This window comes from Labeo rohita, chromosome 5, assembly GCF_022985175.1.
Source record: "Labeo rohita strain BAU-BD-2019 chromosome 5, IGBB_LRoh.1.0, whole genome shotgun sequence".
In the NCBI taxonomy this organism is placed as follows: Eukaryota; Metazoa; Chordata; class Actinopteri; order Cypriniformes; family Cyprinidae; genus Labeo; species Labeo rohita.
Window position 1 is genome coordinate 42,209,055 of NC_066873.1, and position 26,716 is coordinate 42,235,770.

Consider the following 26,716-nt stretch of genomic DNA (forward strand, 5'->3'; position numbering starts at 1 on the left):
CTGATTTCGTATGATTGGTAAACTAAATATAAATCATTGAATTTGACATAATAGATGATTAATTGGAAAACATACAATTTAATTAGACGTAAAAATGCCATACATGCCATAAATTTAAAAAACACAAATTTTCCGTATTTTATATTTTCTGTATTAAAACATGAGTGAGAAGTTTTCTTTTAAATTAGGGCTGTGTGATTGTTTTTTTACTTGTTTTGATGAATATTATAATTGAATACTGACTGTGGTGTAATAATATTTGTGTTTTTGTAGTTTTATTTGATCAATTTTTTTTTTTTCCATTTAAAAAATGTTTTACACTAACCAATCGATATTATTTTTAGCGAGTTTATCCTTGATGTCCATTTCTTCTTGACTCACCTGCTCACCAAGTTCAGCATCCGTTCAGATCGAGTGTTTGAGAAGCCCTTCTTTAAACAAACTTCTCATATAATCTCTTCATATCACTCCAAAACAAGTGACAGGCCGTCCAACCTTCATTTCCATCTTTTTGTTTAATTTATCAAATGTCTCGGGGGCGTTTTTTCTCTGAAAATGTTTGAAGATGAAAGAGTAAGAATGATGTGATATTTGCAGCCATATTTCCCCAGGTGCCATAAATTTCATGCTTCAAAGCTGTGTGTTTTGATCCTGAGAGTCTGGAAATCTGGAGTAATTATTCAGTTCGCTCTCTCCCCGTTAATTTTGCTCCGTAAACAAGTAGGAATGAAATGCAGTTGGAAAGATATTGTGTGAGTTTCTGACAGATACTGCAGGATGATAACTGAGCCATTTCCTTTTCTCTTCCTCTCCAGCTAATGTTTTGGACACCATGCTGTTGAGGAATTCTGGGAAGGTGGAAGAACGTCGGGAGACAGGAAGTGATGCGCCGGCTCTACCTCAGCGCTTCCTGTGGTGTTACTGTTACCATCACTGTCCCGAGGACTCCACCAATAACACATGCAGGTATCAGGACACATCCCGTCTCACTTATGTACTCCTACTGTACACGGTATTACATATGTGTTTTGTGTTCAGGACGGACGGTTACTGCTTCACCATGGTGGAGGAAGAGGGTGGAACGGCTGTGTTAACATCAGGCTGTCTGGGTCTGGTCGGATCAGAGTTTCAGTGCCGAGTGAGTCATAAACTCTAATTTCCAAAATAAACCACTTAAGTGTTAATGTATCAGTCCTTAAGCACAGACGAAACAAAAGCCTTATGTAACTCACTGTGTATTAAACACTGCTCTATTGAAATTTCTATTCATTAAAGAAAAAAATGTGAAGCAACACAACTGTGTTCAACATTAATGATACTAATAAATGTTTCTTGAGCAGCAAATCAGCATATTAGAATGATTCTGAAGGATCACGTGACACTGAAGACTGGAGTAATAATGCTGAAAATTCAGCTTTGCATCACAGGAATAAATTACATTTCAAAATGTATTCAAATAGAAAACAGTTATTTTAAGTTATAATAATATTTCATAATATTCCTGTTTTTCCTGTATTTTTGATCAAATAAATTTAGCCTTGATGAGCAGAAGAAATGTCTATATTATGAAAATGAACAGTGATTTATGCTGCCAAGCTCCAAAAATTACCATAAAAGTAGTTTATAGTCAATATTTTGAGTGAACTATTGCTTTGACACTCAACTGTATCATAACATAAAATAATATACGATCAAATTCAATCATACTTATTTTCATAATACATGCCACTGGTTATATTGTGCAAATACTGTTTGCTAAAATTTATTTTCTTTTCTTCTACCAAAGCCAAAGTCATGTGGACACTGAAAAATTATGTTAAAGTCCCCCTGTAGTGAAAATCAAGATTTTTATTTAGTTTATTTGTCTATGTGGTGTTTTTAAATATGCTTTTAGAGGAACCATGTCCCAGTCCATTAATCAACACCATCGCTGAGTATTTTCTCCTAAAACTGTAGTTTCCCAAAGGCTGTCCCAGAAATGCGGTTTGAAACAACCAATCACGTCAAAGGATAGATTCCTATCATTAGCATGCAAAATATACCAACAGGATTTTCAGCACAAAAGCAATTATTTTATCAGTCATTATCCGTGTTTCGCCATTATATCGCGTTTACTACAGTTCAGTTAGTGGATCACGGCTGGTGTGACTGTGTGAGGGCGGGGCTATTTTGCATATTCATAGATCCGCGTATAGTAAATGAGGCAAGGGGGGTAGAGTTATAAAAATTTTGACTACAGCGGGACTTTAATGAATAATATTGCACACTATTTTTCCACACTTATTTTAAGTCCTGCCCCTATAGTACATTATCTGATGCTGAACATTCACTTGAAAACAGTGAACATTTTACTTGAAATGTGTCACATTATAAAGGTTAAATGAGTTGCACATATTGTTTCAGAATTTGAAATACCACCCGAAATAGCTGATGTTTTAATATAGTGTGTATTTGTGTGTTTAGGACACAGGGAACTCTAAACAGCGGCGAGCGCTCGAGTGCTGCACAGATCAGAACTACTGTAACAGAGACTTGCATCCAACACTGCCTCCTCTGCGAACACCCAGTGAGTACACACGCACACACACACACACACACAGTCTGGTTTATTATCTTTGTGGGGACTCTCCATAGGCGCAATGGTTTGTATACTGTCCACACTGTATTTTCTATCCCCTTACCCTAACCCTACCCCTAAACCTAACCCTTACAGAAAACTTTCTGCATTTTCTGCCAGTCCCCACAATGTCAAAAATTTCAGGTTTTACTATCCTTGTGGGGACATTTGGTCCCCACAATGTAGCAAAAACAAGTACACACACACACACACACACTTATCTGGCAGTCTAATCATAGATTCAGATTAATATATGTGACCATGGACCACAAAACCAGTCTTAAGTTAAAAAAAAAAAAATTTGCAACTTTGGATGGAAACCCAGCTTCTCTCTCTCTTAAAATGGCCATATTTGAGAAAAAAAAGTTGAGTAAGTTAATTCTCACACTTTAATAGCATTTATAGCTCCTAACAGGCTGTGTGACTATGAGAATTAATTACCTCAAAATGTATGTCAGTATGCAGTTTTCCCTATTGCGCGCTGGCGATTATCCCTCTGCGTGCCGTAGGTTGCCGACCCCTGCTATAGACCATCTCAAACTGAAGTGAATACAAAAACATTATTTAACCTCTTTAGTATTTTCCTTTGGGCAACATTCCTTGAAAAAATGTCTGATTTGTTCCCAAAAGTATATGTAGGTCAGAAACTCTCACACACCTGTAGGGTTTATTGTGGCTGTCAACTCCCATCAATCAACACAGCTGAACAGAAGCTTCACTGTCCGTCACACACACACCTGTGTGTTCATACCTTCACACCTGTGCTGTAGCTCTGATTTCAGCATCACACACACACACACACACACACACACACAGAACTCCTGAAGGAAGTGTTCATAGAGCCAAATGTGATGATGTAAGAGTTGTGTGTTCACTGTCGGCTCTTTGACATGTAATATGTGTGTGTGTTTTTGTGTGCAGGTTACGTGGTGGGAGACATTCATCACATCGCTCTGCTCATCTCAGTGACCGTCTGTAGCTTCATCCTCACCTTCATCATCATCTTCTGTTACTTCAGGTAAGTTACCACACAGACACAAACACAGGCTTTAGTATTTCTTAAATGAATCCAATTAAGTTGTTCCAAGAGTTTTTCTTCTGTTCAACACAAAAGAAGATATTTTATATGTTGGTAACCAAACAGTTGCTGGTCCCCACTGGCTTCAGTAGTATGGAAAAAATACTATTGAAATCAGTGGATGCCATCAACTGTTACCAACTATTTAATTTAATTTAATTTAATTTAATTTTTTTTTTTATGTGTGTGGATGTGTGTGTTTGCATACAGGTTTGGAATAACTTGAGGATGAATGAATAATTTTTGGGTGAACTATCCCTTTAAGGCTAGATATTAAAGGCAAAAAAGTATTTTTTTTATGGACTGGTCAATTTTGAGTTAGTTTTTTTCATAACATGTTTTTAGACAATAAGTCAATATATCAAATAAGTCAACAGAATTAAACAAAAAAATTGAACCTGGCTTTAGCGATCAGTTTCCTGTTCAGAAAATGTATGCACATTAGTGTATTTAAAGGAGTCCTATTATGCTCTTTTACAAAGTCTGGATTTTGTTTTGGGGGTGTACTAGAACATGCTTTCATGCTTGGTGGTTCGTTTTTAACATAATTTACATTATAACAATATATCTCTCCCAGCCTGGCACTTAAGGCCCCAGGTTGTGTTTGTGTGGACTTCTGGTCATGTTACTCTGGTGTTGAAGTAGTCCGTGTGGTGTTTCAGGTATAAGCGTCATGAGTTAGCCCCACGCTACAGCCTCGGCCTGCATCCGGATGAAACTTTCATTCCTCCGGGAGAATCCCTGCGGGACCTCATAGAGCAATCCCAGAGCTCTGGCTCAGGGTCAGGACTCCCCCTGCTGGTGAGAGTCACACACTGCACACAGTCACAGATCACATGAAATCAACATCCACTTAGAGCCTTGTGATTTCTGTGATGCATACAGGACGTAGACAGAATCACAGAATTTACGGTATAACATGATATGTTATGGAATTTTGGATGAAGATCAAAGTAAGGCAGTACAATTAATCAAATCACAACATAGACTAGTGTCAGTGATTATTAAACTGCAGAAAGGCTACTATTTAATAGGAAGTCAGTGTGTCTCAGAATGAATGAGTGTCAGATACACACAGCACAAAGTCTTCATTAAACCCACCAAAATTAAAGTTTGGTCTAATCTGAAGAAATTATAAAATTATGTATATTATGTATTACAGTTGTACAGTAGAATGTACTTCAGAACAATAATAGTAATAATAATAATAATCATAATAATAATAAAGTAAAGTAAAACATTATTTAAAAAAAAATATGTGTATATAAAATATCACAATTTTTCATCTTTTTCATTAAAAAAGTAAAACATTTTGGTGCAAAAAAATAAAAAGAATTGTTAATTGCAATTGTGATGTTAGCTGCAAATTAGAGTTCGTTGACATCAACTTTGCAAAGTTGCTTATTGTTAGTACAATTTCTAAGATGGACTATGGAAATAAAGTGTAACAATTTAAAATGTTATGCCTTCATTTGATAACCACAGTTTTATTAAATGATAAAAAAGACAAAATTCAGAAAACGACAATGAAAAGACAACACAGTATTTCTGACAAATGTAATTAATTAGACATGTTTTTTTTATTATTACAATTAAAAAAAACAAAATCCAGATAATTACAACACAAAACACAGAATTTAGGGAACAATAAAATGTAATTGTTAAAAAAAATAATAGTTTAAACACATTTAATGTAAGGCTTAACACATTTAATTTAAGTTATTAAATTGTTGAACTAGCCATAAAACTAAAAATTTTGAATAAACAGAACTGAACTAAATTAATTAGATATGCTTTTTGATTATTAAAATTTAATTAAACCATTAAAACAAAGTCTAGAAAACGGCAACACAGAACGGAGAATTTGAGGAAAAATTCAAATGGAATTTGTGGAAATAAAATCAAATAAAAATATTCATCCTATTTAAACACCTTTGATAGGGCTCCATTATTGTTAAAATTTAGTAAGTTATTAAATTGTTGAACTAGCCATAAAACAAAAACGTTTTATGAACTGAATAAAATAGACATGCTTATTTACTAGTTCAATTTAATTAAACCATTAAAATGAAATCCAGAAAACTGCAACAAAAAACACAGAATTTGAGGAAAAATAAAATAGAATTTGTGGAAAAAAAATAAAATAAAAATAAATAAATAAATAAATAAATAAAACCGATTCCAAAGGGCCCTATTCATTTATTTAAACACATTTGATAGCGCTCTATTATTGTTAAAAATTGAGTAAGTTATTAAATTGTTGAACTATCTATAAAAGTAAAGTAAGTGTGAGTGAATTAGACATGCTTATTTATTATTTCAATTTGATTAAACCATTAAAGCAAAATTCAGAAAATTACAACCCAAAACAGAATTTGAGAAAAAATAAAATGGAATTTGGGAAAACGAAAAAATATTATTTTATATTTATTGTTAAAATTTTAGTAAGTAATTAAGTTGTTGAACTATCCATAAAACTAAATACTTTTAAGAATTTCATTAATTTAATTAAATAATTTTTATATGATTTATTTTTTTATATTTAATGATGATTTCTTAGGACCATATTTATCCTATTTGTTTAAATAAATATCACTGCTCTTATTGTGTATGATCGAACACTTCATGTCTGTCTATCTATCTGACAGACTGTATACGTGTGTGTGTGTGTCTGTAGGTGCAGCGCACTATAGCGAAGCAGATCCAGATGGTGACACAGATCGGGAAGGGCCGTTATGGAGAGGTGTGGATGGGGAGATGGAGGGGAGAGAAAGTAGCTGTGAAAGTCTTTTTCACCACAGAGGAGGCCAGCTGGTTCAGAGAGACGGAGATATATCAGACTGTCCTCATGAGACATGAGAATATACTGGGTGAGACTTTCTCTCACACGCACACACAAACACCATTACATTCACATGCCACTATTATACTATTAATGTAGTGAAAATACACTATATTATTAGGAAAGGTCCTGCTTGCCAAGCTAAAGTAACTCATGATTTAAAATTATTCATCTACCCTCTTGAAAAAGTAGCTGGGTGCACTAATAAAAGTATTTAATTTCACTGAAGCTATTAAGGGGGCAGTATGTGTATAATTAGGGTGAATAAAGGAACTCGTTATTTTTTTATTGCCGTTCTTTTAAAATACGAGGCCTGATGAGTCAGTGCCGCATAACAATAGATGTTTGAATAGCTTAAGATCTCCACTGCACTACATATATTCAAACATAATTTGGCAAAGGTCTTTCAATAAAATAAAGTCTTGTCAGCTTTAATGCTTACTGTAGGTCGAGGATGGGCCAAAAAACCCATTAAGACTACATTTATGCAATAATTGTGGTAAACTTTTTGTTCACAAACTTTTCTCTCAGTCAAACCTCTGTGATATAAAATATTTTAACATTTTGTGATAACATATTTTAATAATTTAACAACACATTTGCATTTTCACGGTTGTCTGATGTCTGTTAATGGTCACATGACATTAAGGTAAACAATTAAAATATTTAAAATTTTTAGTGTTTTATTTTAGTAGTATAGTATTTATTTTAGAAATATTTATTTTAATGTTACATTTTTATTATTTCATTTAATTATCTTTTCTTAAAGTCATGAATCCCCTAATAATCTTTTTTTTTTTTCAAAAATATTTAGTATGTATTCTAAAAATATTAATTTTAATTTTACATTTTTATCTTTTCATAAAGTCATGAAACTTCTATTAATCTTTTTTTTTTTTTTTTTTTTTTTTTTTTTAAAAAAGCTGAACAGTACTCAAAAATGTTTAGTATTTATTTTAAAAATACTTGTAACTTTTTTTTTTATTATTTAATTTAATTATTATATTTTCATGCAGTTATAAAACCCCTAATAATCTTTTTTCTTTTTTTTTTTTGTGGAAATTGAATAAGTTTACAGCACACAAAAATCTTTAGTATTTATTTTAAAAATATTTCTTTTAATTTAACATGGTTGTGATTTAATTTAATTATTACCTTTTCAGAAAGTCTTGAAACCCCTAATAATCTTTTTTTAATTTTATTTTAATGGAAATTAAATGAGTTCACAGTACTCATCAATCTTTAGTATTTCTTTTTAAAAATATTTATTTTAATTTTACATTTTGATTAATTAATTTAATTATTATCTGTTCATAAAGTCATGAAACCCCTAATACTTTTTTAATGGAAATTAAATAAGTTCACAGTTTTTTTTTTATAGTATTTATTCGAAAAAACATTCATTTTAATTTTACATTTTTATGATTTAATTTAATTATTATCTTTTCATAAAGTTATGAAACCTCTAATAATCTTTTTTTTTTTTAAATGGAAATTAAATAACTTCACAGTTTAAAAAAAAGTATTTATTGGAAAAAATATTTATTTTAATTTTACATTTGTATGATTTAATTTAATTATTATCTTTTCATAAAGTCATGAAACCCCTAATAACCTTTTTTTAAAGGAAATTAAATAACTTCACAGTTAAAAAAAAAAGTATTTATTGGAAAAAAATATTTATTTTAATTTTATATTTTTATGATTTCATTTAATTATTATGTTTTCATAAATTCATGAAACCCCTAATAATCTTTTTAGTGGAAATTATAAAAGTTCACAGTACTTAAAATATTTAGTATTTATTTTAAAAATACTTAATTTAATTTTACATTTTTATGATTTAATTTAATTATTATCTTTTCATACAGTTATGAAACCCCTAATAATCGTTTTTTTTTTTTTTGTAAATTAAATAAGTTCACAGTACTCAAAAATATTTCGTATTTATTTTAAAAATAAAATTTTTAATATTCAATTATTATTTAATTTAATTATTATATTTTTTAAAGTCATGAAACCCCTAATAATCTTTATTTAGTGAAAATTAAATATGTTCAGAGTACTTAAAAGTATTTAGTATTTATTTAAAAAATACTTAATTTAATTTAACATTTTATGATTTCATTTAATTATTACATTTTCATAAAGTCATGCAACCCCCAATTTTTTATTTTTTTTTTGTAGAAATTCAAGTTCACAGTACCGAAAAATGTTTGTTTTCATCTTATTATACAGTTTCATGTTACTCTGCAAGATTATTTAAAAGAACTACAAAAAGAAAGAAAAGAAACTCATTAAAAATGGTGCAAAACTTTCCTTTGTAATTGTTAAACTAAAACCTCAACATGTCTGTGCTATTTGTCAACTACTCAATTAACTAAATACTTTAGACACGGGGACTTCTGGGAACACGTTTGAGCGATCACGTAAATTAAAGTGAGTTCAGTTCATTAAAACGAACCATCCAAAATGAATAATTTCACTATCATTAATTGCTGCTTGAGGACATTCAGTGAGAGTGTGTTTGATCATTGCCTCGAATCACTCGGCTGTAAAGCTCCACGCACAATACAAACTGATGCAACAAGCAGCCGTATTGCATCTTTTCATGCTATTCCACTATTTGTAAGAAAAAACAGCAATGCTATTTTCCAGCAGAGCCGCTGTCACGCAACTGAGAAATGTAGTTACATTAGCAGCCTATCTACTGTTATTTAATTACTCCCACTGGTGAACATGCAGTCGGTAATTACAGGAAAATGAACCATGTTAAAATGCACGATTGAACCGTCTTGATTAGCAGTCATTTCAAATTAATTAGCTGATATCAGGTTAATTATTACATTAAATTAAGCACGGCCTGGCTCGATATATTTAGCCTCATGTGCTAATTTTAACTCTCCTTCCTGCGTTCTCCAGGGTTCATAGCGGCCGACATTAAAGGCACGGGCTCGTGGACTCAACTCTACCTCATCACCGACTACCACGAGAACGGCTCTCTGTACGACTATCTCAAATGCACCACCCTGGACAGCCGGGCCATGCTAAAACTGGCGTACTCGTCCGTCTCCGGCCTCTGCCACCTTCACACGGAAATCTTCGGCACGCAGGGCAAACCGGCCATCGCACACAGAGACCTGAAGAGCAAAAACATCCTGGTGAAGAGGAACGGCGCCTGCTGCATCGCTGACCTCGGCCTGGCCGTCAAGTTCATCAGGTCAGAGTTCAGCTGCTGTGGTTTACTTGTCTTTGAGTTTAACTTGCTAATTATTGTAGGCAGCAGGTTTAGCAACCTGTTCAAAAAGGTTCAAGTATTATTCTATGTGATCGCTCAAAAATTTTCCTAAAAGTCCCTACCTAAAATTTATTACATATATATCAGTGTACTTTGAAATAAAAAAAATTATTTTAATAGTTTTAGTTTTTGTTAAGTTTTGTTATATATTTAAGATGTAAAATTAAATTGAATTAATTAAATAGAAACTTTAAAAAAATAAAAATGACAACGACAAAATTAATAACAAAAATTACTTTTAATAGTTTTAGTTAGATTTTTCATCTACAGAAATGTTTATATTTTATTTTATTTCAGCTTAAACTTAACAAAAGGAAAAGAAAAAGAAATGTTGGTTTGGCAATTAACTGAAATAAAAGACACATAAGTTGAAGTAATAAAATTACTAAAATTAAAACTGAAATAAAAATAAAGCTAAAAATACAAATGACAATGACAAAATTAATAACAAAAAATATTTTTAGTAGTTTTAGTTTTAGTTTATTTTTTTCATTTATAGAATATATATTTATATTTTATTTTATTTTAGCTTAAACAAAAAAAAAAAAAAAAACAAGAAATGTTGCTTTGGCAATTAACTGAAATAAAAGATATATCAGATGAAGTAGTAAAATTACTAAAATTAAAATAAAAATAAATGTAAATAAAAACACAATGAAATTAAATGAAAATGAAAAAAATAAAATGAAAATGACAGCGTTAATAACACATTATTTTTAATTTCAGTAATTTCATTAAAAATAAATTTTTTTAAATTCAGAGGTTTAAGTTGGAGGAGTAAAATTGCTAAAATGAAAACTAAAATAAAAATAAAGCTAGATAGAAACAGTAAAAAAAATAAAAATGACAAAATTAATAGCAAAAATAATTTTTAATATTTTGTTTTATTTAATTTTTTCATCTGTAGAATATATTTATATATATTTTTCAGCTAGATCTATTAGAAAATAATATATTAAAGATAAATAGAAATATAAAAAAGTAATAACAATGCAAAAGTGACAAAATAAACAAAACATCTAAAACTTTAAATAAAAACTGAAAGAAACAAATACAAATTCAAAACATTAATAATAAATACTGCTAATTGACACTTGCTAATGACGGAAATCGCAGGAAATGTTTCTTATGAGCCAACAATATTAATATATTGATAACTATTGGATATCTTAAATATTATATCTTAAACATTGCTCCTTGTATATGTAGCTAACTACTTTCTCAAAGGGTATTTTGACTATAGCTTGGCAATCTACAATTTTTCTACAATCTACAAGTTTTTCCCTGAAATAGCAGAAAATGATGTGTAGCATATATGCTGAAGAAATGAGCTCTTCTGCTTGAATCTGAGAACTGAAACCCTGTTGTTTGTGCTGGACAGCGACACTAATGAAGTGGACATCCCGCTAAACACACGCGTGGGCACCAAACGCTTTATGGCTCCTGAAGTTCTGGACGAGACGCTGAACAGGAACCACTTTCAGTCCTACATCATGGCCGACATGTACAGCTTCGGCCTCATACTGTGGGAAATCGCCCGCCGATGTGTGTCTGGAGGTACAGCTCTGCCTTTATTATTATTAAATATTGCTGTATTTCCTTTAAATGTCAGCTTTGTCTCAGTTTTTCTCATGATATTCCTTAATAGATGTGGATAGTATCGGAATTAGAATTGTTGCCATGGTTTTAAAAACCCTAATTTGTTTAAATAGAAATTTTAATATTTATATAATTTAACCGATTTATAAGAGATTGAAAGAGATTTTAAAGAGATCTCATTCATGTTTATTTTGTTCTGTCTGTGTATTGATTGATTTCGGGATGTTTCTGCAGGTATCGTAGAGGAATATCAGCTGCCGTATCACGATCACGTTCCTAATGACCCGTCATATGAAGACATGCGAGAGGTTGTGTGTATTAAGAGAATACGGCCGTCTTTCCCCAATCGCTGGAGCAGTGATGAGGTAAACACACATCTATTCACCAATTACACTGTGATTCAGTAGCATAAAGCACAAAAACACAGACACTAATGTGCTGTGCAAATTTACTGTTTTTTTCTTAGTCATAATTATTGTTTATTGATTAAAAAGGCCAATATTTCATCATGTCATATTTATTCATTTTATCTCAAATGTTATTCACAAAATAATTGCTGATAAAATTAGGCTTATTATAGTTAACTAAACGATAAAAAAATGTGTGGCTTGACATAAAATAAGTGTAAATATATATATATATATATATCTATATATATATATATATCTATATATATATATATATATATATATATATATATATCTATATATATATATATATATATATATATATATATATATAAACATATTTTATTTAGCTTGGTGTTATTTTAGTATAACTGAGATACAATTATTGATATTTTGAATTATTTTTTTATATATTTGAATTTTTTTTTAAATTTTCCTTTTTATTTTAATTTTAGTTAAAGTTTTACTAATTTATATATATATATATATATATAACACCAAGCTAAATAAAATGTGTGTGTGTGTGTGTGTGTGTATATATATATATATATATACCATATATATCTCTATATATGTGTATATATATATATATATATATAAAAACTTTTTTTTTTAGCTTGGTGTTATGTTAGTACAATTGAGATACAATTATTGATATTTTGAATTTTTTTATATATATATTTAAATTTTTTAAAATAAATGTTCCTTATATATATATAGCGAGTGAGATCACACTTCTGTCACAAACACTGGGCCTTCGGCTCATGACTCTCCTGAGAGAACGGTCACGTTTTCTCTTTTCGCAATCTGTTCAGCTCCAACATGACAGTGGTTGTGGATGGTATCAGATTTGTGTTAGTCAATCAACAACTTGCAACAAGTGATTGAAGTCATGGGAGCTGCGGTTTCCCGCCTTTTCTGGTGGACTGTGCCTTATTTATTGTGTAAATAGATGAAAATGAGAGTGAAGCATCAATGTACTTGAATAAATATATAATATATATATATATATATATATATATATATATAAATATTAGTGTTTAAACATAAAATGTTTATATATATATCTATAAACATTTTATTTAGCTTGGTGTTATTTTAGTATAACTAAGATTATTGACTATTGTCTTTAATAAATTCAATTAATAAAATTAGATTTAGAATTTTTTAATATATACTTTAATTTTTGTATTTATTTTCCTTTTTATTTTAGTTAAAGTTGTACTAATTTCACAAATTATTTGACATTTTTATTACTAATTTAACTTAAGTTATTTATAAAACTATTTATTCATTATTTTTATTAATATTAAAATGTCTATATAGTTGTTATTAATTTTTATTTTCAGTTTTAGTTTAAATTATTTTAAACATAATAACATTTATTTTAGTACATCAATGTAAATTAAATAAAAAAGTTGCTTTGGCAACTAGCTGAAATAAAGTAAGTTTATGCCATTCTTATATTTTATGTTTTTTATGGAGTTTTGTTCAATTTAATAACCCTTTAGCTCGCTGCCAAGGCAACATTTCTCATTTTCATTTTATTTATATTGCTGCACTAAAATAACTGAAACAATAATGAAAAACAATATAAACACATTTCTAAGTAATTATAATAATAATTACAGAAGAAAATTAGATTAAATCATGTACAGCAGTTTCACACAAATCAATTAAGTTACTTAAACATTTTTAGTTAAATTATTCTTAGTCAAGAATCATAATTTGTTCATGTTCCTTCATCAAGTTACTTAAGTGACCTTGACATGATGCTAATGTGACTCATTTATTCAACTTCATACAATAGTCACACTGATGAATTATAAGAGTAGCATCTAATAAATCTAGCTCATCATGTTAGAGAATTATGTTATTGGAAAGCCAAGAAATCAAAATTAGAAAAGAAACAAATCACAAATATTTTTTTTTCATAATATCTTTGACAACAATTTTAATTAATTTATTTATTTATGACATTTTTCACATCTTCATTGTTGTTGAAGTAAGTTTTTTGTGTTTATTGTCAGTGTTTGAGGCAGATGGGGAAGCTCATGACAGAGTGTTGGGCTCATAATCCGGCTTCTCGTCTCACCGCCCTGCGTGTTAAAAAGACGCTGGCTAAGATGTCGGAGTCCCAGGACATTAAAGTCTGAAAACAGACCAACAGCACTGACACTAACCCCAAACTCACCGCCTGCCGTGGGTTCGAACGGTGAGTTTAGCCTCCTGCAAACCGACCCGCCGGTGGAGAAGGACGCCAGAGATCTCGTGTGGTCGGAGCTGATGGTGGCCCGTCTCAGGACAGAGATACAGCAGGTCCTGCTGTCGTCACACTTCACTGTATGAGGACCTGTACACACTGGCCAGTGGGACGAAGCAGGACCTCAGCGAGTGAGATCACACTTCTGTCACAAACACTGGGCCTTCGGCTCATGACTCTCCTGAGAGAACGGTCACGTTTTCTCTTTTCGCAATCTGTTCAGCTCCAACATGACAGTGGTTGTGGATGGTATCAGATTTGTGTTAGTCAATCAACAACTTGCAACAAGTGATTGAAGTCATGGGAGCTGCGGTTTCCCGCCTTTTCTGGTGGACTGTGCCTTATTTATTGTGTAAATAGATGAAAATGAGAGTGAAGCATCAATGTACTTGAATAAATGTTCTAATAAGACTCAATGTTCTGTTTGTTGTTGTTTTTTTTTTTGTTGTTTTTTACAATTTGACCATTACCGAGATGTAAAACCTTTTCCAGTAAGGTATTTTTCAAATTAATCAAAAGGTCACATATGACATAAAAAATATAACTGAACATTTAATTTCACAGATGAAACCTGATCCATGTGATCCCCAAAATTTAAATCCCCAATTAATCATGAACTTGCTTATTTGATTAACTAAACAAGTTTTATTTGTTTTAAACTACTCAAAAATATTTGTTCATTTTGATAAAATTATTTATAAAAAATTTAATTTTTTTCACTTGGTTACTTAAACTATAAGAATGAATAATTTTTTTATTTTTTTTTTATTTAATATTTAGATTTTTTTTCAGTGTATTTTAGGCTTATTAAAGCATCAGTTTTATGTAAAAGGTAGCAACTTCATATAAACTCATATTTTTTTTCATTTGTCTGTGTTCTATCCAGTGGGCAATTGATGTTAAAAATACATCAAATAGACAAAAAATGAAGAAAAAAATTCTGAGATACTAACTCATTATTGAGTATAATGAGATAGAAAGACATTATGACAGTCAAAATTATGAGCTACTAAATCATTGTGACAAAGTGAAAATAATGAGATACTAAGTCATTATTATTACAAAGTCAAAATTATGAAATACTGTTATGACAAAGTCGAAATTATGAGATACTAAATCATTATTATGACAGTCAAAATTATAATATCCTAAGTCATAACATGACAAAAGTCAACATTTTCATGTCAAGATCATTGACAAATTAAATTATAACCAATCGAATTTGACAAAAAAGGCAGCAACTTCATACAAACTCCTTATAATTTCTTTATTTGGCAACGTTTTCTACCCAGTGGCAATTGATGTTGAAAAGAAATCAAATTGACAACAAAATTGACGTCAAAAAACATGCAAATCAAACTGTCACACAATTCTGAGATACTAAGTCATTATGACAGTCAAAATGATGAGATCCTAAATCAGTATTATTACAAAGTCAAAACTATGAGATACTAAGTCATTATTATTACAGTGTCCAAATTTTGAGCTAAGTCAGTATTATGACAAAATCAAAAATTATTCAAAATCAAAAAGTCAGAATTTTGAGATACTAAATCACTGTGACAGTTGTAATTATGAGATATTATTACAAAGTCAAAATTTTGAGCTAAGTCAGTATTATGACAGTCAAAAATAAAGATACTAAGTCATTATTATTACAAAGTCAAAATTATTAGATACTAAATGATTGTGACAAAGTCGAAACTATGAGATACTAAGTCATTATTACAAAGTCAGTTATGAAATAACATTCTTCTTACAAAGTCAAAATTATGAGATACAAAGTCATTATTAAAGTCGAAATTATGAGATATTGTACTGTCATTATTATTACAAAGTTGAAATTGAGATACTAAGTCATTACAAAGTCCAAATTATGAGCTTAAGTCAGCAATAAGATACTGTCATTACAGATACTGTCATTACAGTCAAAACTGAGATACTAAGTCATTATTACAAAGTCAAAATTTTGAGACACTAAATCATTGTGACAAAGTCAAAACTGAGATACTAAGTCATTATGACAGTTGAAATGATAAGATACAAAGTCATTATTATTACAAAGTAAAAATTATGAGCTAAGTCAGTATGACAAAATAAAGAATTATGAGATACTAAGTCATTATTATAACAAAGTTAAAAAACATTGAAATACTAAATCATTGTGAAAGTCAAAAATTATGAGATACTAAAGCATTATTTCAAAGTAAATTATGAGATACTAAGTCATTATGATAAAAGTCAGAAATTATCTGATACTAAATCATTATTGTGACAAAGTCAAAATTATGAGATACTAGGTCATTATTATGATAAAAGTAAAAAATTATGAGCTACTAAATGATTGTGACAAAGTCGAAACTATGAGATACTAAGTCATTATGACACTTGAAATTATGAGATACTGAATTATTATTACAGTCAAAATTATGAAATTATTACAAAGTCAAATTTATGAGATATGAAGTCATTATTAAAGTCGAAATTATGAGATACTGTACTAAGTCATTATTATTACAAAGCTGACATTGAGATACTAAGTCATTACAAATTATGAGCCAAGTCAGTATTGAGTAAAAAATTATGAGATACTAAGTTAGTATTATTTCAAAATAAATTATGAGATAAATTTGATTATTAGATATTATTGTGATAAATTCCAAAATTATGTGATACTAAGTCAGTATTATGACAGTCAAAATTGAGATACATCATAATAGTCAAAATCATGAGATAGTAAATCATAACATGACAAGTCAACACTGTCAAAACATTAAAACAAAACAGAACGTTCAAAATCATGGACAAATTTGAAATTATAACCAATCAAATTGGACAAAAAAGGCAGCTTCATACGAACTCCTCATCATTTCTTTCTTTGGCTGCTTTTTCTACCCAGTGGACAAATGATGTTGAAAAGACATCAACAACTGACATCAAAATAGACGTAAAAAAAAAAAAAAAAAAACGGGTCAAATGCAAATCAAACTGATGTTAAAAAAAAAAAAAAAAAAAAAAAAAAAACTTGACATGATGTTAATTTGATGTAAATTGAATGTCAAACATATTGGCCTACATACACATGAAACCAATTTCAGTGTGGGCTTAACTCCCTATTTTCACCCAATTACCACTGGAAGAAACTGCTGTCCAAACTAAATTTAAATGATGTTACACCACCTTGATCGAGTCTTGACAGATATTTGACGTCAAACTGATATCAAGGTGCCTGCTGGGTACACTGTCGCACCGGCCATAAATAATATATGTGACCCTGGACCACAAAACCAGTCTTAAGTCGCTGGGGTATATTTGTAGCAATAGCCAAAAATACATTGTATGGGTCAAAATGATAGATTTTTCTTTTATGGCAAAAATCATTAGGATATTAAGTAAAGATCATGTTCCATGAAGATATTTTGTAAATTTCCTACTGTAAATATATCAAAACTTAATTTTTGGTTAGTAATATGCATTGGAAAGAACTTAATTTTGACAACTTTACAGGCGATTTTCTCAATATTTCGATTTTTTTGCACCCTCAGATTCCATATACTGAAATAGTTGTATCTCGGCCAAATATTGTTCTATCCTATCCTATGATGTATAAAGCTCAACTGTGAAAAATTGATACTTATGACTGGTTTTGTGGTCCAGGGTCACATATTGTCCAAATAGAACCAAACGAAACATTATTGACTCAAACAAAAACTTATTTTTTTCAATAATACTTTAACCCATTTTACCCAATTGTACTTCCTGGATAGCTTAGCAAACCAAACAATATGCCTTATCTAAAAACATTTTACTCATAAAAAAATAAAAAGCCCCTCATGTAACCCATTCTCTCTTTTTGTTACCATGTTAAAGGGGTCATCGGATGCCCAATTTCCACAAGTTGATATGATTCTTTAGGGTCTTAATGAAAAGTCTATAACATGCTGTGGTTAAAATTTCTCAATGGTAGTGTAAAAAACACATTTTTTGCCAAAATCAGCTCTGCAAAAATTATTCTGTTCTGGTTGATGTTGCTTTAAATGTTAATGAGCTCTGCTTGCCCCGCCCCTCTCTACTCTCTGTGGAGTGACGAGCTTGTTTACTTCAGATATATGTAGATCGGGAGGCGCATTTCCTTCACAAACAAACTTAATCCACTGCATCTTCAGCAGCTCAGATGTCGGGAGTAAATGACGACCACTATGTTCATTATTACATCCAGCGACACAACACCACAATCTCTTAGGAGCCATTCTTGTCTACATCCCCGTTCCTGCATCGAAACAAAGGTGATCGGACTGTTACTGCTCATTCAAAGTGGCTCTAATAAGGTAAGACATCCGTGTCAATCAGCTATGGTGGGAGCAGCCTCTATTGGTGTGACATCACACAGACAAGATGCTGAGAACGGCTTGATTTGTAAAAGGGAGTATTATTTTTACAGATTAAATAAAAACCACTGGGTGGATTTTTATCATTATAGGGTGGTTGTGTACACACACTGCCAAAACACGTTTATGTTCAAACAACACATAAAAGTGAACTTTGCATCTGATGCATGATTATTTGATTATTTGCATGATTATTCAAGGTTAAACTATAGAAAAATAAAACAGATGCAAGGAATCTCCAGGAAGGTCAAACAATAAAAAAAAACACAAAAAACACACACAAGGCCACTGTCAGAGTTGATTAAAAATATAATTTATTTAAAAAATCCTTTACATACATTTTATACAGAAACTGGCCACGGACATAATAGCGTTTTTTGTTTTTGATTTTTAATGAAGCTTTATTCTGTGGATTAAATTCTCTCTGTACACACGAGTCATGACGATGCACATCTGCCAGCGGTTCGGTCACTGTCCTGTACAGAAGCAAACGTTGCATAGTTGGCACAGCATTTACACCAGACAGAAACACGCAATGCGCTGCTGCTCGTCAACATTACAGAAGGGTTTTCTGTTGTCTTGTTTTGCTCGTTAATTTGGCTTTTATTTTCCGCACAGATCCTCTCCTAGTTTGGATTGTGGGAAATGGCAGTCGGTTGGAGGCTTTTTGTCGTGTTGGTGCGGCGGCAGCGGCTGCAGGCTGTGAAACTGCAGACAGATCACACATAATGAGCCCAGTGTTTCACAAGCACACCAGCACGAGCATCTACTGTGACGGATTTATGCATAAAGTAGTCTCCAGTTTGCATAGACCATCATTACCTGTAAACTGTCTGTTCTGGCTGTAAACACATTTAGGATTTGTGAGTTTAACTTTAAACTTTGTTATATTAATTTCAGCAAATGTGAATTTTATATTTTGAATTGACATGAAATTAAAATGACCCTGTTTACGTTCTTAATACGTTTCTTGTGTGGAAGCCCATTTCTGACACGTACTGTAGAAGAAAAAAATGCTTTTGGTAAATCATGATTATGACAGAAAAAGTCAATGTTAAATGTCATTGTTATTGCGGAAAATTCAAAATGATGAGGTCAAATTTACTAAGTGACCATTTTACTAAGTCATCATTGACAAAATTGTAAACATTTGCATCATAACAAAAAAAGTTAATGACAAATCTAAATTATAACAGTTATAATTATGAGATAAAATTACAAATAAAAATTATGACAAAAAAAAAAGCCATTATGACAAAATGTCAAAATCATCAGGCGAGAATCATTTTTAAAAAGTTGAAATTATGACCAATCGAGAGTCAATCTATGAGAGTCTATGAGACAAAGTTAAAACTGAAAATAGAAACTAAATGACTACAAAAAAAAGTCGGAATTGACAAAATGCTATTATAATGGGAAAAGTTGTCATTTTGTCGTCTAAATGATAAATTATGAGCTAAATTTAAATTATAACAAGTCATAAAATTGACAGTCAAAATTAAGGCATTATTATGACAAAATAAAAGTCAAAATTATCACAGGTAAAAAAAAATTGATATACTAATTATGATAAAAAATCAAAATTATGAGATACTAAGTTATTATTATGACAAAGTAAAAATTATGAGATAGGAAGTTGAAGTCACAATTATGAGATACAAAGTCATGAAAAAAGTCAAAATAATGAGCTAGCAACTCACGACTAAGCCACAATTGTGAAATGCTAATCAATTATTGAGTCAAAATTACAAGATAGTAAGTTGTTTTTATGACAAAAATATCTAAATTATGAGATACTAGGTCATTATGACAAAGCCAAAATTATGAGAAATTCATTATTATGACAAAGTAAAAAAAAAGTAAAAAAAAAAAAATATTAGAAAGATTATTATGACAAAAAAAATCTAAATTATGAGATATTAAGTCATTATTATGACAAAGTCAAAATTATGAGATAGCAAATCATGGCAAAGCCGAAACGATGAAATACTAAGCAATTATTATGACAAAGTCAAAACTATGAGATACTAAGTCATTATTATGACAAAAAGCCAAAATTATGACATAGTAAGTCATTATTATAACAAAGTCACAATTATGACAGCAAATCATTATGATAAAACCACAATTATGAAATACTAAGCAATTATGACAAAGTCTAAATTATGAGATACTAAGAAATTATAACAAAAAAAATAAAAATGATAATATAGTAAGTCATGACAAAAAAAAAAATCAAAATTAACAGATTCTAAGTCATGAGAAAATTGAGACACAAAGACATTATTATGACAAAAAGGCAAATTATGAATTATAATTATAAGTCATATATATATATATATATATATATATATATAATTGTCATTATAATGACAAAACAATCTAAATGATAAGATACTAAGTCATTATTATGATAAAGCCAAAATTTTGAGGAAGTCATTATTGTCAGTCATAAATAATAAGATATTAAGTCACTGTTGTGACATTCAAAATTCATGACAAAACCAAAATTATGAAATATTAACAAATTATGACAGTCAAAATTATTAAATAGCAAGTCAATATTATGACAAATGCCAAAATTATGAGAAAGTCATTATTACCACAAAGTAAAAATTATGAGATCAAAAGAAAATATGACAGTCAAAATTATGAGATAGTAAGTCATTATTATGACAAAAAAAATCTAAAAAATGAGATAAGTCATTATGACAAAGACAGTAAGATATTATGACAGTCATAATTTGAAAAAAGTCAATATTTTCACAAGTCAAAATCATGATACAGTTGAAATTATGACCAATCAGATTTGACAAAAAAAGTTTTTAAAAATGTGAAATTAAAAAAAAAATTATGACAAAAAATCCAAAATTGACAAAATGTTATAATGCAGTAATGAAGTGAAGCGAAAATAATGAAAAAAAAAAAATTGTCATCTAAATTATGAATCATAATGAGATAAGTTAACATAAGGGTAAGTCAAAATTTGGAGATATTACGTTGTTATGACAAAAAGTCAAAATGATCACATCAAAAATTGAGATACTTTTTTATGACAAAAGTCGAAATTGAGATGGTAAGTCACTATTACAAGCGATTATTATGACAAGAAGTGAAAAATTGAGACACTAAGCCATAATTATGACGAGATGAAATTGACAAAATGTCAACATAAGAAAAATTCTAAAAAATCTAAATTATCTAAATTATAAGTCATAAGGAGCTGACTAATTAATTAATTATTGAATTCAAAGTCAAAATTATGATAAATCAAAGTTCGAATTTTTATCTCAGAATTAACTTTTTATGTCATAATTATGATTTATCCAAAAACATGATTTTTTTTTCTTATGTAGTGGAAATGGGCTTCCAAAGCATAGTGAACGATTCATCAGTATAAATATTTTAAAAAGCTCATAATCTTGCATCAAAATATAACAGCTTGCTCCGCCTCTGAAAAAACTCTGCATTGGGCTGACATCACCAACACATTACTTTCCTAAATGTTACTAGTTAATGTGCATGTAAATATGATCAGACAATCTTGCTTCAAAAACACAAGCAAATATATTCCATACAAACGTTTCATTCACGTATCTGGATATTTGTAAGTAAAATATCTGACATCATTTCATGTGATTTCAACGTTGAGAGCTCTTATTTCTAGCGTTTGTGTCTGGATGAAGGGTCACACAGGAGTGACGTCTTTAATATTTCCCAGATTCATTTATTCCAGCGTAGCGGCAGTGTCGAGAGGAAGAGCGAAGCTTCAGATCTGCAGCTCTGACTCAAACCCAATCAAACCAGCATGAATCAGAAAACCAGGAGGGTTTTCAGCCTCTGCAACTAACACAACATTTGTTGCTTGCTTAGTTTCTATTTCTGTCTTACAGAACTGGATAACCAACAATCTTTATCTTAAACAAATAATATGCTCTGGCTGATTGAGATTGTGTCGTATTGTACAGTGTTTTCACTCTGAGTCCAGACAGAAAAATAAGCTGTCACCGGACACTGGTTAGGACAGTTATGAGTGCTCAACCCCTTACAAACACAGCTTCCACCAAAACTTACTACAGTTATGATCACTACAATAAACCTACGGGAGAATGTGCAATAACTACTTTTAAAAATATTCAAAATATTCAAATTCTTTCATTATTTAAATAATAAAATCTTATTTAAATAATAAAATAGAAATGACATTAAATAATATTTATGTAATTGAATCAATAATAATAATAACAGTATGTATAATAAATTATTCAATTTTTTAATATTTAAATAAGAAACAATTGTATCAACAGGGCAAAATATTACTTTTGCAATATTACGACTGCACTGTAAATTGTAAAATGAAGGATTCTGAATGAAAGATAAAGATAATGATAACATAATGAGCAATAATTACATTTTAAAAAAATCGTAAAAATATTAAAAATATTTTATTATTTAAATAAAAATATCTTATTTAAATAATAAAATAGAAATAACAATAATAATATTTAATTAAGTTATTTTGAATAATAATAATAATTATTATTATTATTAATAATAATAATAGTAACAGTAAGTATAATAATAAATTATTAACATTTTATTTTATTATTTAAATCCTAAAAAATTGTATCAACAGGGCAATATATTACTTTTGCAATATTATGACTGCACTGTAAATTGTAAAATGAAGGATTTTGAAAGAATTACATGAATTCATTGCAATATTTGAGTTGTAACTGTAATATCCATCACATTTTAGGAGAAATATAGTCACTATAAAATATAGTCACCATGGTAAGTTTTCATAAGGGATAAATGTACTCTTAAAAATACATAAACATAAATAATTACTTTGTAATATAACAGCAAAAATACTGTTTCACAGCTAAAAAATAATAATTAATAATCATAAAAACTAGTACATAATAATAATAATTGTTATTATTATTATTATTATATATATATATATATATATATATATATATATATACACATATAATATTAATAAATTAATTTATTTTATTATTATTAATAATAATAATAAAGTGTATTAAAAATTTTGGAAAAACGTTTTTGGAAAGGATACATTTACTATTGTTAAAATAATGTGCAATAATTACTTTAAAAATAACTGCAATAATACTATTGCACAGTTAATAAGAAAATAATAAGAAAATTAATAATTATTATTAAAAAGCAAAAAGTACATAAATGTGAAAATTATTATTATTATTATTATTAATAATAATTATTATTATTAATTATTTTAAATTATATATTAATATATTTACAATATTGTTTAAATATTTAAATAAAACACTTTATTTAAACAATAAATTAGAAATAATATTTTGAATAATACTAGTTATTTTTTATTAATAATAACAATAATAGTAAGTATGTGTAACAAATTATAATTTTTTTAATTTATTATTTACACCATAAATAATAATATAATAATAATAATAATAATAATAATAATAATAATAACGTGTCTGTCTTAATTTCTTGTTTTTCAAACGTTAAATGATAGTACTTTTATTTAGATAGAAAATCTATAGGGAAAACTTAAAGCTGTGATTTAACCTTACTACAATAACACAATATTAACCTTCACTGTCATTTAAAAAATATATAAAATAATTAAAAATCTATAGAATTATATGAATCCACTGCAATACGCCAGTAGTACCAATAACTGTAGTATCCGTCAGATTTCAGCAGAAGCTATAGTCAGTTTTCATTTGGGGTAAATGTACTTAAAATATGTGTCCAGTAGAGCGAGATGTGTACTGTAAATCCTGACTCTAAATCCAAAACACTGATGATGCACAACAGGAAAAGCCCATGCACAACCAGTCAATTCATCAGTCCGGCCAGTAAAGATCATCTTCATTAGAGTGTGATAAAAAAAACATTGCATTCCAGAAAATCAAATATTCTCCAGTCCCTGGCAAGTGCTCACCTGCACTTTTGTTCGACAAACAAACCTATTTACTGTACCGTACGTCTTCAGATACCTGCGTTACAAAAATAATACAATTCAAATCGCATCTGAACGCTAACTGGATTTTAAAGGCCACTTGAAGGTACTCACACTAAATACTGTATTCATGTCTCAAAATATTATATTACACCAGCGTCTGTTGTTTCTGTGACCACTAGATGGCACCACAAAATTCAGTAAAATCCATGACTAGAGGATGACGGGGGAGATTTCAGCTGCGCGTGCAAACTGGGAGGGTTTGGGTGTGTTTTGGTTGTCTAGTACAAGCCTGAAGTGTCTCGACCCTGTTCCTGCTTGACCTTTGACCCCAAATCGGCGGCATCCACGTACATGGACGGCAGCGCCGTTCCTTTCCATGGAAACCGCACACAGACGGCTTTTGATCGCTGTTTCAGCTCAGTGAGAGTGGCAACACGACTGGATCTGGACATCATGGTTAGCAGCGTCGTTACCGCTAATGCGAGGGTCACTGTTCCTTGGCCATGGCGGCGATGCTGTTGTCATGACGACCCATCTCCTCCAGGACGGTGGCGAGTTGGTTGAGGTTTCCATGTGGGAAGTGCTGAGCTTCCCACAGGTCCAGAATCACTCCGGTCGGACTCGTCTTAGTCGCAAAGTAGTTGAGATACCTGTAGGGCAGGTGAGAGGAAGCTTAGAGGTGGGCGGCAGAAACAAAATATATCACTATATAGTTCTTTGTGCTGAAAATTCAACAATTTTATTCCATTTTAATGTGGTAAAGTGTATTTTTTTGCATAATGCAGTGAAATCATAGACTCTTTTTATTTTGGAACTATTCCTAACTGTTAATGTCAATTTAATGCATTATATTAGTGATTACTTCTTTAAAAATGCTTGTAAAATGCAATAAAAATGTGACATGGGCGACATGGAAATAAAACAAACATTTTTTCTTAAGACAAAACACCTGTTTAACTACTACTAATAAGGATACTTACTATTGTTATTAATTATTACTACTACTATTATTAAAAATGTATCATTTAAATGTTAATCATTGAATAATTTAAAAATATATAACTATTTCGCAGTAAATAAAAGAGTATTTAATAATAACATAATAATAATTGTTACTTTAATATTGTTGTTTATTATTTAAATCATAAAAATTAAAAAAAACATAAATATTACAACTGCACAGTAAAAACAAACAGTATTTAATAAGAACAATAATAATAGTAATAATAATAATACAATTATTATTATTTTTCAAAATATTTTTATTTAAAATAATACAATTGTAATAATATTTAAATAATCACAAATTAAATCCATGAAGCAATATTACTAATACTATGTAAATAAAAGATATTTATATATTTATTATATATGAATAATATTTATTATATAATATTTATATAATAATAACAGTAATAATAATAATAATAATAATAATAATAATAATAATAACAAATTATTATTATTATTATTACTATTTTGTATAACAACAGTAAAATTACAACAATATTTATGTCTGTCTTAATTTCTTTGCTTTGGAAGTCCATAATAATAAAACAACAATAAAATATTTAATTAATTTATTAATAAATTAATATTTTTTATTTTTATTAAGAATGGTATTATTATTATTATTATTATTATTTTGTATAACAACAGTGAAATTACAACACCAATATTTATGTCTGTCCTAAATCATTTTTTTGGAAGTCTATAATAATTAATAGTTATAATAACACTACTACTACTAATAAAATAATAATTAATTAATTATTATTATTAATATTAAGAATTGTATTATTATTATTAATAATAATAATTCGTTGTTATTATTATTATTATTACTACTACTATTTTGTATAACAACAGTAAAATTACAACAATATTTATGTCTGTCTTAATTTCTTTGTTTGGAAGTCCATAATAATAAAATTACAATAAAATATTTAATTAATTAATTAATTAATTTATTTATTTATTTATTTATTAATAAATTATTATTATTATTATTAAGAATGGTATTATTATTATTATTATTATTATTATTATTATTATTATTATTAAGAATGGTATTATTATTATTATTATTATTACTACTACTACTACTAATAATAAAATTATTATTATTATTGTTATTATTAAGAATTGTATTATTATTAATAATAATAATAATAATAATAATATTATTATTATTATAAAGCAATAAAGACATATTATTATGTCTTCATTGCTTTGCTT

At 29.1% G+C, this 26,716-nt stretch overlaps 2 protein-coding genes across 4 annotated transcripts in view; one reads left to right on the plus strand and one right to left on the minus strand.

Moving 5' to 3' along the window:
* Window positions 1-14,510, plus strand: part of bmpr1ba (bone morphogenetic protein receptor, type IBa) — a 68,954-nt gene extending 54,444 nt beyond the window's left edge. For all 3 annotated transcript variants that reach the window (XM_051109275.1, XM_051109274.1, XM_051109276.1), the window contains 10 exons: window positions 816-966; window positions 1,039-1,138; window positions 2,464-2,566; window positions 3,539-3,635; window positions 4,358-4,496; window positions 6,373-6,565; window positions 9,460-9,757; window positions 11,217-11,392; window positions 11,669-11,799; window positions 13,872-14,510. In XM_051109275.1, the coding sequence (XP_050965232.1) occupies window positions 816-966; window positions 1,039-1,138; window positions 2,464-2,566; window positions 3,539-3,635; window positions 4,358-4,496; window positions 6,373-6,565; window positions 9,460-9,757; window positions 11,217-11,392; window positions 11,669-11,799; window positions 13,872-13,997 (1,514 nt within the window). In that variant the 3' untranslated portion in view covers window positions 13,998-14,510. The remainder of the gene's footprint in view (window positions 1-815; window positions 967-1,038; window positions 1,139-2,463; window positions 2,567-3,538; window positions 3,636-4,357; window positions 4,497-6,372; window positions 6,566-9,459; window positions 9,758-11,216; window positions 11,393-11,668; window positions 11,800-13,871) is intronic.
* Window positions 14,511-23,991: 9,481 nt separating this feature from the next.
* unc5ca (unc-5 netrin receptor Ca) overlaps window positions 23,992-26,716 on the minus strand; it is a 191,195-nt gene continuing 188,470 nt past the window's right edge. The window contains exon 16 of the mRNA XM_051109261.1: window positions 23,992-25,128. Within this exon, the coding sequence (XP_050965218.1) occupies window positions 24,966-25,128 (163 nt within the window). The 3' untranslated portion in view covers window positions 23,992-24,965. The remainder of the gene's footprint in view (window positions 25,129-26,716) is intronic.